Genomic DNA, 17546 nt, shown 5'->3' with positions numbered 1-17546 from the left:
CCTTCCTCTTCCAGGTTAAACTGATTCCGGGGACAGGATTTGCCAAGTGGGAGATGAGTTAAATATCTTTACTAAAATGGCTCCTGGCATGTGACCTGCAAAGCCCTGAATTTGCAAGGTCTGTTCCAAAGATGTGAAAAATGCGTATTTTTATGATTGGCTTTCCCCAAATATGAAAATGAATATTATATGTGTTATCTTAGAATGTGATGCTGTATTAATTTTCTTAAGTAGTGTGTTAAATATAGTTTTAGGTTATAACATAATGTTAAAATAGAAACTATGCTATGTAAGATACTTTTTTAAAAAAGAGGACTCACACCAGATAGCAGCCACAGGGCACCTAAATCTTTCAGCGAAAAAGAATTTATTGCCCCGTTATCAGAAGAAACGAACTTCTTCCTGCCTCCTCAGCCCTGTCAGGATTCATAGGAAGAAGTTGACACTGACCAGACAGAATCCTTTGTTTGAATGGAATTTATGCATAATGTATGAGGTGTATGAATATGCAACAGGCTATTGTTTTTAAGGGTTAATCCTCTGTTAACGGAGGTCCTTTTTTGGGCTTATTTTGCCCAGAAGGAGGTACTCAGACTGTCTGTAATTCTTTGTTTTTATTGTCTCATATTGTCCTAATCCTAACTGTCCAAATTTTTATTACTCTAAAATTATATTACTAATTTTTGTAACCATTTTATTCCTATTAAACTTTTAAAATTTGAAAAACAAGCGATTGGTGTTTTTCACAAAAGCCACTTTCAGATATCAGGCTGCCAATCTCCCACCACCACAACGAGCCCCCCCCCCTTCCCTGCATTTTGTTGTTTATTTCGAGCTACAAAAACCACAGAGCAAAGCAAAGCCAGGAAATAACCCGGCAGGGCAGGAGGTGCAAAGGGGCTGGTGGCCCAGCTGGGGCAGGAAGAGGCCACAGCACAAGTTCCATGACGCCACAGTCGAGATCTGGGTCACCACTGGTGCCCGTCTGCAGCCCACCACAAAAACCACTTCCTCTGGAAAGTGCAGCACAAAGGGGATGGGGGAGGCACGTGGCAGGGAGGGGAGAGGCTGTGGAAAAGAACAGCAGACGTTAGACCACAAGCCAAAGTGGAATGAGGTTGAGGTGTCCTCCCCTCACCGCAGCCTGCACTTGGGGAGCTGTTTTGGGTGCAGCAGGAAGGATTGAGCTATGAATAGAGTGGGCAGGGAAAGGAGGGCAGAAATGCATTGTAAAGCGTGGTGGGGGTGACACCTCAGGTTTTAGCTTTTCTATTTTTCAGTGGTACTTCTGAGGTAGTGTTGGAAACAGAAAAGTTTTAATAAAAGGCAAAATAACAAAGCTCTTTACAGAGAAAACCCAAGCTAGGGGCAAGAGGCTGTTGCTCCTGCTAAATTACCTCACAAAAGCAATTAGTTCATTTTTTTTTCTCTTCTTTTTCTAGTGAATTGCTTAGGTGGGACTTTTTGGCTTCTGTCCAATTGGGTATCCTTAACTTTGAGGTGAAGTCCTCAAGTCCTGTGAGGTGTCTTTTTACCCAATTGAGGAGAGAAACTTCTGAGCTTTTTTCCTTTTTAAGGAGACAAAGGATAATTTGGTTACTCCATCCACAGGGGACACATTCCTACACAGGAGGGGATAAAAGCTTGGGCTAAAGAACAAGAAGGGTCAATGCTTGAAGCCTTCTGAAGTGCTGTGCTGTTACCTGTGTGGGCTGAAGCTTTCTGATGCTGCATGCTGATACTCTGTGTATTGTGGCCATCTCATCCTTTGACCCTGACCCATCGGCCAGGACAGTGAAAACCCTGACCCCTCACAGCCCGTGTCAGGCAAGACATTTGGGAGCCCCAGGTTTCAGGCTTTTACAGGTTTAATGACTGCAGCACAGCTGGAAATGTTAAAAAGGTGATAAAGAGAAGCCAAAATAGAATTATGAGAGGTTGTGAAGCTATCAGAGACCCAAAGTTCCATGTCCTCAGTGCAGCACACAAACATTTCCATGCCATGGAGTACCAAGGCTCTCAAGGTTTTACCTCCCCAGTGCTTCAGCAGCAGAGAAAACCAGACAAGAACGAAGCAGACCAGCGTGAACACAGAACCTCATGAAGGTTCTAGAGAGGCCTGGACACACTCCATCAGTGGACAAAGCTCCAGGGCACGAGGTTCAAGTGCTGCTCCTGCCCTGGAGTCACAGCAGCTCCAGGCTGGGGAGGAGTGGCTCGATGTTCAGCAGAAGGGACCCGGCAGTGCTGGCTCCAGCTGCGAGCCAACAGTGTGCCCAAGTGGCCAAGGAGGCCAACAGCAGCCGGGCTGGTGCCGAGAGCAGGGCAGGGATCACCCCTGCAGCTCGAGTGCTGCTTTCAGTTCTGGACCCCTCACTTTAAAAAGGACTTTGAGGGGCTGGAGTGTGTCCAGTGAACAGCAAAAAGGCTCACAAAAGGACTAGAAAGTATTTCTCTTCTGGGGCATGGCTGAGGGAGCTGGGGTTGTTCCGCATGGAGAAGAGGTGGCTCAGAGGGGCTCACATCACACCTGTAGTGAGCTGGGGTCGGTCTCTTGTGCTGTGCCTGCAGTGAGGGGACCTGGGAATGGAACTGAGCTGAGACAGGAGAGACTCAGATCAGACCAGGGTGATCAGGCCTTGGAAGGGCTGCCCAGGGCAGCGGTGGAGCCACCACCCCTGGGGTGTGGCCGCATTTCTCTTCCCAGAGAAAAGCAAGGCACAACTTCCCAAGGATATTTCCTGGGAAGTGCAGCAAGAAACCTCAGAGAAAAACCAATTCTTATTAATTTGCTGCTCCTGTTGTCCTCATGTGGAATGTGTTCTGGAGATTGTTCACCCAAGGTGATGGCTTGACGGGATTGTGGTGATGGTGATTTGGTTCATTGACCAATTGGATCCACGTGTGTGTGTTGGGACTCTTGGGGGACAGTCACAAGTTTTGAGTAGTTAGTCAGAAGTAAGTATGATGTAGTATAGTTATAGTATAGTGTAACAAAATAGATGGTTCATTGACCAATTGGATCCACGTGTGTGTGTTGGGACTCTTGGGGGACAGTCACGAGTTTTGAGTAGTTAGTCAGAAGTAAGTATGATGTAGTATAGTTATAGTATAGTGTAATAAAATATAAGTTTTAATAAAGTGAGTGTTCAGCATTCAAAAGCCTTGGAGTCAGATGCCAATCATTCCCAGAGCTGGGGTTGCCTGATTTTACCACACTGGGTTCTCAGGAGGTGCCAGGATCTGGTGCTGGGTGCTGAGGTTTGGTTACAGTGGCAGTGCTGGTTGGACTGGACAATCCTCCAGCCCCAATTCTGTGATTCTGAGGGGGCAGCTCCTCCCTGGCCCCAGAGCAGCTCCAGTGGCACTCCGAGGTCCATGCCAACATCCCTGTGTTTGTCACACGTCAGAGTGCAGCACACTGACACCACAGATCACCCACAGGCCTCAGTGAGCCTCGAAGTCCAGCTGGGACTCTCAGGTGTGGCCCCTGTGTCTCTGAGGGATGTGGGAGGCTCTGTAGGAACTGGGGACGTGCTGGAGGACACTTCCCTCCCTGTGTGACCACTAACCACAGCCTCAGCTGAAATGTTCCACAGCTTTCAAGCCCGGGGGCACGTTGGCAACAGACTCTGGGAGATCAAAAGGCAGGAAAGAGGGAGATGAAAAGGGTGGATGACAATTGAGTTTCCATGATCGCTTGTTTCCTGCTTCCCTCCAAAAGTGGGGCACAGGAAAAAAAGCCTGCTGGGTAGAAAGGAAGGGAGAGAGGTAAAACCAGGGAGAGGTAAAACCAGGGAGTCTGAGAGGGAACATGGATGCAGGAGAAGCTCTGTATTTGTCCCCAGTATGGAAAAGGCTGCAGTGTCATAAAGGGTTTTATTGATGGAAAGGATCACAGTTACACAGTGAGGCTGCAGACCCCTCCACAGGACACTCTGAGAGGGGCAAATCTTGAGCCCTGTGTCCCCTTCCTCCACCAGGGAAGGTGAGAGTGTGCTGGGCACTTCCCCATGCCAGGCTTTGCCATCAGGAGCAGTTCAAGACCTGGAAAGAGAGCAGGCTACATCAGCAATGCTACTGCAGAGCATAGGGGACAGGGCTCCCCCAAGCCCCAGTGACCTTGTGGCACCTTGTAAGAGTAACAGCAGGGCATGTCCCCACTCCCCAACACCCAAGTGTCCCTGTCCCCAGCTGCAAAGAAACTCCAGACCTGAACCCAGCCATGCCTCAGCCTCACAGAGCCCAGGACTTGGATCTCCCTAAACTCCTCCGGCAAAGAATGGGGAATCCCTCTCCTAAGACAGGAATGTGGGTAGGCTTCTGTAGCAGTCCTAGGTAATATCTTTAATTATAAAATGCCAAAAAGGCAGGCTCAAAAACAGATAGGCATAAATCCTCACTCTGTGCCAACCCAGAGGACAACAGCTCATCTGTGCTTGGCCAGGAGGAGCTCAGGGGACTCCTGGATTCATTCTCATTCTAGTTCTCCCCAAAAGCACTGCAGGCCTGGGTTGCCCCTTTAGTGACCCCCAGATCAGTCCTGGGGTTGCCCCTTTAGTGACCCCACAGATCAGTACCTGTCAGCCTCTCCCAGGCTCAGCCAACGAAGTTGATGACGACGAGGTGGAGAATGGTGTTGGCAAAGAGGAAATCAGCGAAGGCCCTCTCTGGGGAAATGCCCTGGAACTCGCCCTTGTTCTGGGGGTTGATCTGGATCCGGAGGCAAACTGCACAGCACAGAGACAAGGAGCCATCAGTGAGCACAGGAGGAAGTCAGGGAGGAAAGCAAAGCCTTCCTGGGGCAGCCCAGCCCAGGATGGGTCACTGTCCCCCCAGGGAGAAGTTACTCCATTGTTCCTAGAGAACTGCCAGGGAATTTGGACAGGGCTGCCATGGAGTCAGTGCTCCCACAGCAGCACACGCAGCACAGGGTGCCCAGAGCCCTGGGGGGAACAGGCTCAGAGCAGCACTGGACTCACACAGAAGTGTGGCTATTCCTCTGTTGGGGGTGTTGGAAACAGAATGATTTGGGCTGGAAGGGACCTTAGAGATCTCATTCCAATCCCAGGGACACCTTCCACTATCCCAGGGTGCTCCAAGCCCCATCTAAACTCACTTCCAGGAACTACAGCAGTCTGGGCACCCTGGGCCAGGGCCTCCCCACCCTCACAGGGAACAATTCCTGCCCAATATCCCACCCATCCCTGCACCTTGGCAGTGGGAAGCCATTCCCCCTTGTCCTGCCACCCCAGCCCTTGTCCAAAACCCCTCTCCAGCTGTTTTGGAGCCCCTTTAGCCCTGGACGAGGCTCTCAGGTCTCACTGCAACCTCCTCCTCCCCTGAACACCCCCAGCTCTCACAGCCATGAGGAGGGCTGACAGAAACAGGGCGGCTCTGGGGTACTCTGGGGAGCAGCACCGTGTCCCTGCGGCACTCTCTGTCCCAGCGAGCTGCGAGGACAGCCGGGGGACAAAGCTCCGGGCCGGCCCCGCAGCTGCAGAGCAGGGGAGAGGAACGGGAGCTCAGGAAAGGGCTGGGAGTGCTGAGGGTCCCGGGGTTCCCGGGTGAGGGGGAGAGGAACGGCGAGCTCGGAACAGGGCTGAAGGTGCTGAGGGCCCCGGGGCTGCTCGGCTGAAGGGGAGGGGAACAGAGAGCTCAGGAAAGGGCTGGGAGTGCTGATCCCCAAGGCTCCCCGCCCCTCCCGGCGGCTCAGCTGAGCCCGACCCGCGGCACGGCCGTGAGGGGCCGGCACTGACCGCCCAGGATGAAGCTGCCGACGGCCGAGATGAAGCCGCTGAGGAAGGAGTTGAAGGGGAAGGTGCCGACGCCCAGGCAGTATCCGAACTGCAGCGCGCCCGTGAGCAGCACGTAGAGCAGGAAGGCGTCCAGCGCCTTGAGGCGCCCGGCGGTGCCGCCGCCGTACTCGGACAGGAAGCGCCGCGCCACGGCCCGCACCGAGCCCGCCATGGCCGCCGCCGCCGCACCGCGCATGCGCCGCGCCGCCCTCCCGCACCGCGCGGGCGCGCACTGACGTGGCGTTAGAGCGATTGGGGAAACTGCGCATGCGCTGATGGGTCCGCGGAGTCCGCACCCCTGTGTTTGTCAAGAGCCAATAAGAGCGCAGAGCTGGCTGTTGCTGGGCAGATTAGAGAGTTGTTCCTGCCGAAAGCCAATCAGAGCCCGGCGCTGCGGCTGGGGGCGGGGCCTTACCTGAGGGGACTCGGCTGAGGGAGTGTCGGGGATTCCTGACTAAAGTAATGTCCGGGGGTTTGTGGCCGAAAGAGGGTTTGAGGGTTTTGGCTGAAGCAATTCCCGGGGGTTTGTGGCTGAAGCAGTGTCCAGAGGGTTCCTGGCTGAAGGAGTGGCCAGGGTTTGTGATCCAAAAAGTGTCCAAGGGTTCTGGCCCAAGGAGTGTCCAGGGGGGCTCCTGGCTGAAGGAATGTCCAGAATCTACAACAAAGGTGGTTCCCTGAGGCAGATGTGAACTGTGGAGTCCTGTATTTTCTGGGTCCCCCAATGCTGGAAGGAAATGAAGAAAGGATACAGAGAGAAAGCTGACAGATACTAATGAAAAACTCGTGACTCCCTCCAGAGTCCTACACACCTTGGCCCCTGACTGGTCATTAAGTAAAAACAATTCACATGAAACCAGTGAAACAATCACCTACCACATTCCAAAGCAGAAAAACACAGGAGAAGCAAATGAGATAATATTGTTTTCCTTTTTCTCTGAGTCTTCTCAGCTTCCCTGGAAAGAAATCCTGGTGAAAAGATTTTTCCAGAAAATATGACAGCGACAGTGGAGTAGCCCATCCAAGTATCTGAATTGTTTCCTAGATGCAACATCTGTATTGTGAATTAAAGATGCTGATTTCAAATGGTTTATGATTTCTAGATGTTATGTAATTCCTCCTGTTGGGAATGAAAATATGCCAGCACAGAAAGGATTTTCTAATCTTCTGTTAACCTGGCATCAGCTTTGCCTCAGCATTTCCCCCTTGCTGGGATGGGTTAGCCTTAGTGAGTAACCAAATTCCTACTCACACCTTCCACCCCACAGTGGGAAAAGAGGAAAAACAGAAACAAAAACTATCATAGATTGAGATAAAGACAGAGAGATTTCCAAATTCTACCAGGAGTGAAACATACTGGATTTGGGGAAAACCAATGTAATTTATTGCCAACTAAGATAGCTTAGATTGTGGGAAACTAAATAGTAAACACCTGAATAAACAAATTCATTCATTCATTCCAGAGTACTCCAGCACTGTCCCCAGCACACGGGGAGGGTTATGGGCAGTGCATGGGGTTTCCCCTCTGCTGCTTCTTTCCTCTCACACTTGTCCTCTGCCCCAGTGTAGGTTCTCCACAGGCTACAGAGAACACACTGAGCTACCATGCCACAAAGCAAGTACAGAAATACCATTCTTATTAATATTTTCATTTTTAGAACTTCAGCTTCCACAAAGCTTTGTTTACAGTCACTACATACACGCTGAACCCATCAACAGGATTCCTTGGCCTCCCTCTAATTCAGTAGAGAATAATCCTTCATCCCAAATACAATAATCTTTGATCCCAAGCACAATTCATGGAACATTTTGTTTCAGTCTTAGCTGCAAAGGCATTTCCAGGTTTGGGGCTGGCTTTGGCTGTGTATAGTGAATACAGGAATCTCCACCAGTAATTTTTACAGCTGTGTGGATAGTCAGGGGAACTTGGAATGGTCCTTTCATTTCTGCTTGAGTGGTTCTTTGCTCCAAGTCTGGGCATATCCCCAGTCTCCTGGACAGTGAGAGTGTGGTTGAACACCCAAGGTCACTGATGATGCTAAAACAATAAACCTATGCAAGGATGAGAGTGTTCTTTCCCAATTTTTCCCAAACTCTCTCAAATTGTGATTCCTTCCTGTGGGTTTTCCCCTGGGTATAATTACAGCCTGACATCATCTCCCATAGAGGATTTCATGTGGAATTACCTTCTCCTTGGAGCACGGCTGAATTCTAATTCTCAGCAATGCCAGGGGAAGAGCCTGTGGCCACTGGAGTGATGCTTCCTGTCCAGTCTGGCCAGTGGTCTTGTTGAGCCTCATGGTGTTGGTCCTCTGGACACTGACTGTTCCCACTGACTGTGACAGGTGTGAGTGTCTGCAGAGAGGCTCTTCGTGTGTGCAAAAATATTTAATGTAACAACTGACACCAGATCCCTGGAAGATCACTTTTTCATAAACAAATGACAGACAGAAGACTACCAATCCCTAAAAAGAAAAACAAACAAACAAGCCACCCTACAAAAACAATAATGAGAGAGGAGATAAGAGGGAGAAGAAAAGAAGATAAATGTGTAGTTATAGTCATTAACATTGCATTAAAATTTAAAAAAATAAAAACATTTCTTCTCATTATTTCCTTCAGTACCTGTTGTATTTTCTAGTTTATTCTGGCTTTAACCCCATTTGCCTGAATGGTGTTTAGTTACCAGCACTCACTCCCCTGGCAGAGTGGGAACAGAATTGGAAAAAGGTGAAGCAGTGAGATAAGAATAGTTTAATCACTGAAATAAAGTAAAATATAATACTAACAATGATAGTAATGGAACAGAGAGGGAGGAATAAAGTCCAAAGGAATCAAGGTGTGCACAGCACAATTCCTGTCCTGACCAGTGGCCAGCCCATCCCTGAGCAGTGACCAGTGCCTCCCAGCCAGCGCTGCCCAGTTCATGTACTGGGAATGTGTTCTGGGGTGTGGAAGATCCCTTTGGCTGTTACGTTCATATTTTCCGAAAAATCCCTTTGCCCAGGATTTTTCTCCTGGGAAGCTGAGAAGCCTCAGAGAAAAGGAAAACAATTCTTATCTCATTTGCTTCTCCTGTGTTTTGCTCCTTTGGAATGTGTTTGCAGATTGTTTACCCACAGGTGATTGTTTCATTGGATCTGCTGTGAGTTGTTTTGTCTCATTGCCAACTGGGGCCAAGCTGTGTCAGGACTCTGGAAAGAGCCACAAGTTTTCATTATTATCTTTTTAGCATTCTGTAAGTATCCTTTCTGTATTTTTAGTATAGTTTAGCATAACATTATTTAATATTTTATCATATCATATTATGTCATCTCATATAATAATAAATTAGCCTTCTGAGAATATAGAGTCAGATTCATCATTCCTTCCTTTGTCTGGACACCCTGCAAATACAATATTTGGTCAATTCAGGTCAGTTGTCCTAGCCCTGCTCCCCCCTGGCTTCTCATTCGCCTGCTCACAGGCAGAGCCTGGCAAACTGAACACTTGATTTGAGTGAACACTAACCCGTCCATGTGTTATCAATATTATTCCTGTACTCAATCCAAACCACAGCATTGCTGCAGCTACTAAGAGGAAAATAATCTCTGTGCTAGCTGAAACAAAATAGCATTTGATGATGAAATGGGCATGGGCTCCCACTCAAGAATTCCCCTCTCTTCCTTTCTTCTTTAGATTGAAGATTTCTAAATCATAGCTTGTGTCTGTTGGCCAGAGTATCAACATTCTCTGACCCTGCAGGCGTCAAAAATATTGCCAAGGGAGGAAAGTCATACCATTCCTTATTTTCCTCAATGTTTTTTCTGGATATTTCAGATTTTTATAAAGTTTGGTATCCAGAAATGTTAATCAATCTTTACAATTCTTAGAAAATATGTCTTAACAGTTTTCCACTGGTTGTATTGGTCTGGTGTGGTTGCAAGACATGGTTGTCAAAACATCCTGCTGCAATTCTGTGGGATGCTTTCCAAATCCAAGGAAATTATTTTGTTACAAAATTTGCAGAAGGAAAAATGAAACATACCCAATGATCTCTCTCACAGATTATTGTCTGGAGAATGTGCAAGAACTGCTTAAAAAGGAAATAAGTAGTAGAACCAAGTGATGGTAACAGTGTAATCTTTCCTCTGTAATCTCAATAAAAGTGATAATGGATCAATGATGAAATGTAGTTCTTGATGCTTTACAGGCTGTGATGCATTTCTTCTTGAATTTGATGGCAAATGGTGAATGTAGAAATACAACAGTCATCACAGCATTTCTGACCCTGGAATTTGGGAACATCCCAGAAATGCCATCTTTTCTCTTCCTCCTTTCCTTGTTTTTCACCTGCTTTTCCCACCTCGTTGTTACTACACTTTTTAATGGACTCTTACTAAGTGTCCTACCAACAACTAGGACTCTCAAAGCACTGATTAATCTTCTCAGTTTTTTACACTGCTGTGACTCCACTGTTCATCTACAGTTTGACAAATAGAGAAGTGAAGGATACTCTGAGCAAAGTGGTCAAGAAATGTGAATATTTCCTAAAGCTTAGGGAACTTAAGCATTTTTCCCCCTAAAAGACAATAGAGGAAAATAATGTATTTGAGAAAAGCTTCTCATTAAATATTTAGCCCTCAGAGCCTGTGACACTTGCCCTTGGCTTTTTACTATCAAATTGGCTAAATTGAGTGATTTTAATTGCCCAAAGTGAGAACAAGGCACTTTTCTGTGGGAAAGGGTTCTCTCTTTATGGATTTCACCAGTTGCCTGGGTGTCCATATTTCATCTAAGCAGTGATTTCCCACATCAGCTGATTGCAATCCCACTCTTCTACACAGAGTCCTGTTTCACTTTGTCAGAGTGAAAAGGACAGCTGAATCTTTAGATTTAAGGAATAATTTTTTTAGACAGCTAAAGATAGGTCTAAAGATGAATGAATCAAATTCAGAGGGAACAATCCAATCTCTTGTTTGAAGTAACTATACCAACATGACTACAATTGTCTCAGTGGGTGTGAATGCTACACAGCTGCAAGTGGGAATATTTTTTCAAAAGTTAAATTACATGTGAAAACTTTTAACTGGTTCCACACTTTTAGACATTTCATATTCATATTAGTTTGTAATTGTCATCTCTGTGGTTTTCAGCCATTTATGTGAACTTCAAAACTTTTCTTTTCTAAGCCAAACACTGATGGCAAAAATCAACATGAGTTCTACAGCCATGCCTTGCCCAGCATCCTCCTTAAGGTTTATCTCACTGAGCAGAGAGGGATGTGCTAAAGCTCTGATGGAGCAGAGGACAAGGCCTGGGGTGCTGCATTTAAACCTGGATGTTTGAATGCAGGGCTCACCCAGAGCAGGCTGGAGGGAGCTGGGTGGGGTGGCTGCTGGGCCCTCAAGGGGTCGGCACTGTGGGTTGCAGGCACTGTGGGTTGCTGTCACTGCATGTGTTGCAATGTTGCTGCCACTGTGTTGCAGTTACTCTGTTGCATTCACTGTGCATTGCAGTGACAGTGATACAATGAGAGTGTTGCAGTCTGTTGCAGTGACAGTGTTGCAGTAAAGTATTGCAGTAACAGTGTTGCAGTCACTGTGTATGTTGCCGTGACAGTGTTGCAGTAGTGCATTGCAGTGACTGTTGCAGTGACTGTTGCAGTGACAATGTTGCACACTGTGTTGCAGTGTCACTGTTGCAGTCACTATGTTGCAGTCGTGTTGCAGTGACAGTGATGCAGTGACAGTGTTGCAGCAACTCTGTTGCAGTCACAATGCATTGCAGTGAGTGTTGCAGTGACAGTGTTGCAGTCACTCTGCTGAAGTCACTGAGCATTGCAGCGAGTGTTGCACTCACTCTGTTGCAGTCCCTCTGTTGCAGCCACAGCATTGCAGCCACAGCATTGCAGCAGCAGTTCTGGGCTGAGCCCTGTAGGGCTCACCCAGAGCAGGCTGGAGGGAGCTGGGTGGGGTGGCTGCTGGGCCCTCAAGGGGTCGGCACTGTGGGTTGCAGTCACTGTGTGTTGCTGTCACCGCATGTGTTGCAATGTTGCTGCCACTGTGTTGCAGTTACTCTGTTGCAGTCACTGTGCATTGCAGTGACAGTGATACAGTGAGAGTGTTGCAGTCACTGTTGCAGTGACTGTGTTGCAGTCACATTGTTTCACTGACAGTGTTGCAGTCATTGTGCATTGCAGTGACTATCGCCATAAAGTACTGCAGTAACAGTGTTGCAGTCACTGTGTTGCAGTCACTGTGTATGTTGCAGTGACAGTGTTGCTGTAGTGCATTGCAGTGACTGTTGCAGTAACAATGTTGCACACTGTGTTTCAGTGTTTTCCCACCCATCCCAGCTGTTGCAGTCGCTCTGTTGCAATCATTATGTGTGCAGTGACAATGCTGCAACCACTTTGTTGCAGTCACTATGCATTGCAGTGAGTGTTGCAGTGACAGCGTTGCAGTCACTCTGTTGCAGTCACTGTTGCAGTCACTGAGCATTGCAGTGAGTGCTGCACTCACTCTGTTGCAGCCACAGCGAACGTCGTCGTCAAGACCCGACTCGGGACCAGCTGACACCTGCAGAGCAGGCTGTGCCTCTGCCCGTGGTTTGCAAGAGCAGGTTTGGGTCTGTTCCCTCCTTTGCCCTGCCTGGGGGTGGGTTGCTGACAGACAGCACCACCCTGGCACTGCCTGGGCCTGCTGCTGGACTTCTGAGAGGGAAGGTTGGTGCAGAAGTTGGAGGCTTGCTGAACTGTCTGTAATCAAAGTCTGTTAGTCTGTGCCTTAATGAGCCCTGCTGGGAACACTTTGTCCAACTCTGTTTCTGGTCTCTCACCTCGCACTGGGCTCTGTTAAAGCTCCCAGTAAGTTTGTTCCTGCTTCTGCCTTGTCATTTCCTCAGGGCACCTTGCCAGACTGTGCCACAGCCACGAGGAGCTGGGAGCTGGTACCACAGTCCTGCAGGGGCTCATTAAAATCTGACAGCCATAATGAGCTCTGTGGTTGTTCTTGTGCTGGAAGCATTGTGTGGTTAATTAGGGAGCTCCCAGCTGTGTTTCAGTGAATACCTACAGCTTAATTTCTCTTTGTCTTTTGTTCTAATTACGTGTGACAGGGAGAATGGAAATGGAAACATTTTAATAGGGAATTAGTCCTGTTTATACCCTGGTGGGAATCAGGCACAGAGAGGAAAATGTCTTTGGGATCAAGCAGGGAGAGACCTGAGTCAAAGTTTGATTAATGTGCTGGCAATAAGACAATTCTAATTCCAGCCTCTTCTCCTGTTACTGCAACCCACAGCAGTGCCAAAGGCTTTGTTTGCAAAGCCTTTCTCTGCTCTAATTAGCACTACCTTTACCTGCTGTACTAATTATACACAGAGACAGAAGCAATATTCATCACCATTGCAAAAGGCTTTCAAGGCCTTTTTAAATGATTGAAAGCAAAAAAATCTTAATTAACAAATAATGTCATATATTTTACTCTGACCCCCCTGCACTCCAGTTTTCCCAGGACATGAACCCTGAAAAGAACTGGTTCACTGAGGAGATGGACAGGTGATAGAAATTTTCAGGCACAATTAGAATGAGAAATATTTAAACAATAAATTCGGAAAAACTGAATATCTCCCTGGAAATCATGATGAGTCCTGTCACTCAGATGTCTGTATTGGGGCCTGTTGCAGTATACAAGGCAAATAATTTTAAATTAAAAGACAGTAGATAAACCACTTACTTATTAGAATATATGTAAAGAATATTATTAGCATCTTAATTATTAGATTAGACATAAGAAAGAAATTTTTTTATTATGAGCGTGTCAAAACAATTAAATGGGCTGCCCAGAGAGCTTTAGATGCCCCATCCCTGGAAACATGCAAGATTGGATGGGGCTCTGAGTAACTTGGTTAACTTGGTCTATCAGAAGATGTCCCTGCTCATTGCATAGGGGATGAATTAGATGATTTCTTACTACTCAAATTATTCTAGGATGCTGTTTCCAGTAACCTTGAGGGAGGTGATCCTTCCTCTCTACTCAGCACTAGTGAGGTGGCACCTGGAGTACCATGGGCAGTTCTGAGCTCCCAGTAAAAGAGACACAGATGTGCTGGGGAGAGTTCAACAAAGTGGCATGGAGGTGGTGAAGGGACTGGGACATCTCTCCTACAGGGAATACCTGGTACAGCTGAGCTTTTACCCTGGAAAGAGCAGGTCGTGGTGGAATATTATCCACGGATGTAAGTCTCTGAAGATAGGATAGACATGGAAGACATACACATTTATTTCAGAGTGGTGTACAGCGACAGGACAAGAGCCAATGGGCACAAACTGAAACACGAGAGGCTCTGTCTGAGCATTCAGCAAACACATCCATCTGTGAGGGTGACCAAGCACTGCTACAGGTTGGTCAGAGAGGTTGTGGTGTCTCCAGGCTCGGAGATGTTCCAAAAACACCTGGAACTGGTCCTGAGCAGTCGGTGCTTTAGGTGGCCATGCTCGAGCAGGGGCATTGGACCAGACAACAACTGAAGGTCCCTTCTCACCTCGACCATTTTGTGTGACTCTAGGGCAGTGTCAGTGTGCAGCAGAGTAGAAACAGCTCCAATTCATGCTCTGGTTGCTCTGGTGACCATCTGCATGCAGGGTTTCCCATCCGTGATCAGTGGTTTGCAGACAGTGTCTTCAGGGTGGGGAAGGCTATAGTGGTTGCAGCACAAAGGTGGGGCGATACCACCAGAGCAGGAAAGGGAAGTGGTGGTGAGCAGGGATGTGGTGGTGAGCAGGGATGTGGTGTTCAGCACGGTGACCTCCATGAGAACACAGCAGGGGCTGCCTTCACACTGCTCTGACACCAGACACAGACAGTTCCAGAGGGTGTGATTATGGGCCCACATTGAGCCAGGGTTTAGCCAATCAATGAAACTGCTGGTGCCTCTCCAAAAATAAATTTGTAAAAGACTGCTTTTGCCTCAGCCATATTTGACATTTTCTGCACCACAAGGGCACCTCCTGACCCAGGCAGGTCTGATCAGCTGATCCAGTGGGAGAAAGTTTCCAGTTCTACCCACAGGCATTTTACAGGTGTAAAGGGCTGTAAACAGGCTGGCTAGTCTTTAGTCTGTCTAAGCATCAAAAGAGGGGTTCAGATTGGTACTGGAAACCCACCTGATCTCCCTTTGCAGGTGGAGATGACTCTGTTTCTGAAAGCCTGGATAAATGTTCTGTACAGGCTGTGCCTGCTGGCTGGACTGCAAGAGGCTGATGGAGACAAGGGAAGCATTTGGGGACTGAGACCTGTCCTGCATGTCCCACCTATGCCCAGCATCTCCCAGAGTGTCATCTCCTCCTGCTCCCACTCAGGGTTTGCATCCAGCTCCCAAGAAGGCTGCAGACACAACAGAGTTTGAACATGCTTTTATTGATGGCCAGAAGCAGAGCTGGAGCAACAGTGGGAGGAAGGGAGCACTGGGAAGCTGGCTGTACTTGGGACCTGCATTTGGACCTTGCCACGGACACTCTCCTTAGTGCCAAAGCTGTGCCTGCACCACGGGGACTTCTCTGACTCCACTTCAGCTGCTCCTGGGGGCTTCTTGATGCATTGTGGAGAAGGGCACTGAGCATTTTAATCAGAGAATGGAGAGTAAGGAATATCTTGGAGTGCAAATCTCCTCAGCTGCTCACGTATCCAGGGCTCAAAGTATGAGATCCTCGTGAATACCTCAGGGAAGCGGTGGCGTTTACGTGCATAAGAAACAATGCCATGAGCCTTCTTCTTGCAGACTAATGGGCCACCAGAATCACCCTGTGTCATGAAAGGAGTGAGAGGGGTCATACATGCCACAGCTCAGCTCTCCCTGCCTTTAGGAGCAAGTTTCCTCTTCCCTCCCTTCATGTGAAGAACCTCCTCTTCCAAGCACCTCCCTCCCTCCAGACCCAGCTCTCAGGGTCTGTAGCTGCCTCACTGCTCCTCTGAGCCCACCCATGAAACAATTCAGTCTTGGAAGCTCTTTGAGATTCAAAAACTCCAAAAGAACACGGACCCACTTTAGACATAGTGACCCTCCTTTGGCCAGGGGGGCACATCAGCCTCAGAGCTTCTGTGAGCACCCCCAGCTCATAATTCAGAAGGTCCTGTTTCATTGTGGTGTCCTTTTATTTTCACCTGAGAACCAAGCTGACCGTCCAGTCCCAACCTCCTCCCAAGCCTGCAGCCCAAAACAGCACTTACCCTGCCTGATGCTTTTTTACTGTATTCATCACCAACACAGATCATGGACTGACGCTGGTAGTTTTTGAAAAGCTGCTGACATATTTCCTCCTTTTGCACCTTCAGTTCCACCTCCCTCAACACATTACTCCTGTTCCCTGTGTCAGATGTCAAGCCCCAGCCAGACACCCTACATAAAGCTCCTTCTCTCAGATGCTCATTTCTCCTGGGTATGGAGATAAATTGCACATTCTCATTGATCCTGGCCCTTGGCTTCAGCTGTCATGCAGAGAGAACACGGGGTTAGAGCCAGCGAAGGATTAGCAGCAAGTTCAGAATTTGGGGAGGTGACCACGGGGAGATCCCTCAGGAAGGAAGGATGAGTTGGGTCATACCTTCAGCAGCACAATGTCATTTTTAACGTAATCAGGGGATGACTGATAGTCGGGATGGATGACCCATTGTCCAACACGGATCTTCTGCTGGCTTTGCTCGCGGCTGGTCACGTCGTGGGCTCCCAGAATCACAGTGACCCTCACTGTCCTGCCAGGAAACACCAACACATCCCAGCTGCATTGACAGGAACACAGCCCTCAGGACAGGTGGTTCAAGGGAGAAACCTCCCCAAAGCAGCTCTCAGAAAGTTGTCCTTTCCCACCTGGACTGTGGTAATCACATGTCCTCTGAACAGAGAGAGAAACAGACTTTCCCAGGATTTTCCTGGGGAAGGCAGTGAGAAAGCTCAGAGAAAGAATAAGAAACAGTTCTTATCTTAATTTGCTGTGCCCATTGTTGTGCACATGTGGAATGTGTTATAGAAATTATTTACCAAACAGTAATTCCATAATTAGACTCTAGTGATAGTGTTTTGATTCATTAGCCCATTAGATCCATGAGTGTATCAGCCTGTCTAACAAGAACAATCAGTTTTTTCTTAGAAGTATAGAATAATACAGTGTAGTAGTATAATATAGCTTAATAAAACATTTGATCAACCTTCTACAGTCATAGAGTCAACACTCATCATTCCCCATACAAGAGCTCACTACCACTACCCTGGGTTCCTTCCCCAGCCCAGCTGTGGATCCCTCACCCCACACTGACACAGGTGGGAGCTGCCCCTGCTGAGGACAAAGGGAAGCAGGGCAGGGGGACCCTGGACCCCTTCTCCAGCAGCAGCTCTAAGCCTCATGGCTTAGAGGAACCATGGGAGGAGCCATGACCCTGGAGACCCTGGGAGCATTCCTGTATCCCAAGGTCACTCAGCCCCTGGCAAACAATTCCTGCACTCACAGAGGGGAGCTCATCTCCAGAGATCCTTGCTCTGCCTGAAGAGACACGGAGCAATGTTTCTGTCTAGACCAGGGCTGAGGGCCCCTGGGACTATGTGAGACTGGAAAAAGTCACCTGTACAAGAACAATGGAGTCTTACCCTATTTTATCCACACAGTGAGCTGCTGAGAGCACTGCGTCTGGACGAATCAGGAACCCTCCACAATAACTAGTTTTTGAGCCACTCTTAATTTCTAAACGAGCCATGTAGGGCCTGGAGTGGGGCTTA

The 17546-nt window shown here is 48.1% G+C and overlaps 2 protein-coding genes across 2 annotated transcripts; both read right to left on the bottom strand.

Moving 5' to 3' along the window:
* Positions 1–3860: 3860 nt before the first annotated feature.
* On the bottom strand, positions 3861–6014 carry DAD1 (defender against cell death 1). The gene is made up of 3 exons (XM_039714021.1): positions 5760–6014; positions 4581–4730; positions 3861–4047 (listed from the first exon to the last, which is right to left on the bottom strand). Exons 1-2 carry the CDS (start codon positions 5992–5994, stop codon positions 4600–4602), a joined length of 366 nt encoding a protein of 121 aa, XP_039569955.1. The 5' UTR covers positions 5995–6014; the 3' UTR covers positions 3861–4047; positions 4581–4599.
* A 9247-nt stretch (positions 6015–15261) lies between these two features.
* On the bottom strand, positions 15262–17542 carry LOC120504508 (cathepsin G-like; the record flags this gene model as incomplete). Its single annotated transcript, XM_039714023.1, has 4 exons — positions 15262–15580; positions 16007–16264; positions 16381–16528; positions 17418–17542. Coding segments are annotated over 4 exons (711 nt in total), but the record flags the coding sequence as incomplete, so codon positions are not given.
* Positions 17543–17546: the final 4 nt, after the last annotated feature.

The sequence above is a fragment of the Passer montanus genome, unplaced genomic scaffold, assembly GCF_014805655.1.
Source record: "Passer montanus isolate IOZ18808 unplaced genomic scaffold, ASM1480565v1 scaffold297, whole genome shotgun sequence".
NCBI lineage: Eukaryota > Metazoa > Chordata > Aves > Passeriformes > Passeridae > Passer > Passer montanus.
This window is presented reverse-complemented; position numbering and strand designations above follow the sequence as displayed.

Excerpts from the sequence above, each read along its gene's own strand:
- DAD1 (XM_039714021.1), bottom strand. The coding sequence starts at position 5,994 with ATGCGCGGTGCGGCGGCGGCGGCCATGGCGGGCTCGGTGCGGGCCGTG. Across the intron at positions 4,731-5,759 it reads CGGCAGCTTCATCCTGGGCG|TTTGCCTCCGGATCCAGATC; the intron begins GTCAGTGCCGGC and ends TGTGCTGTGCAG.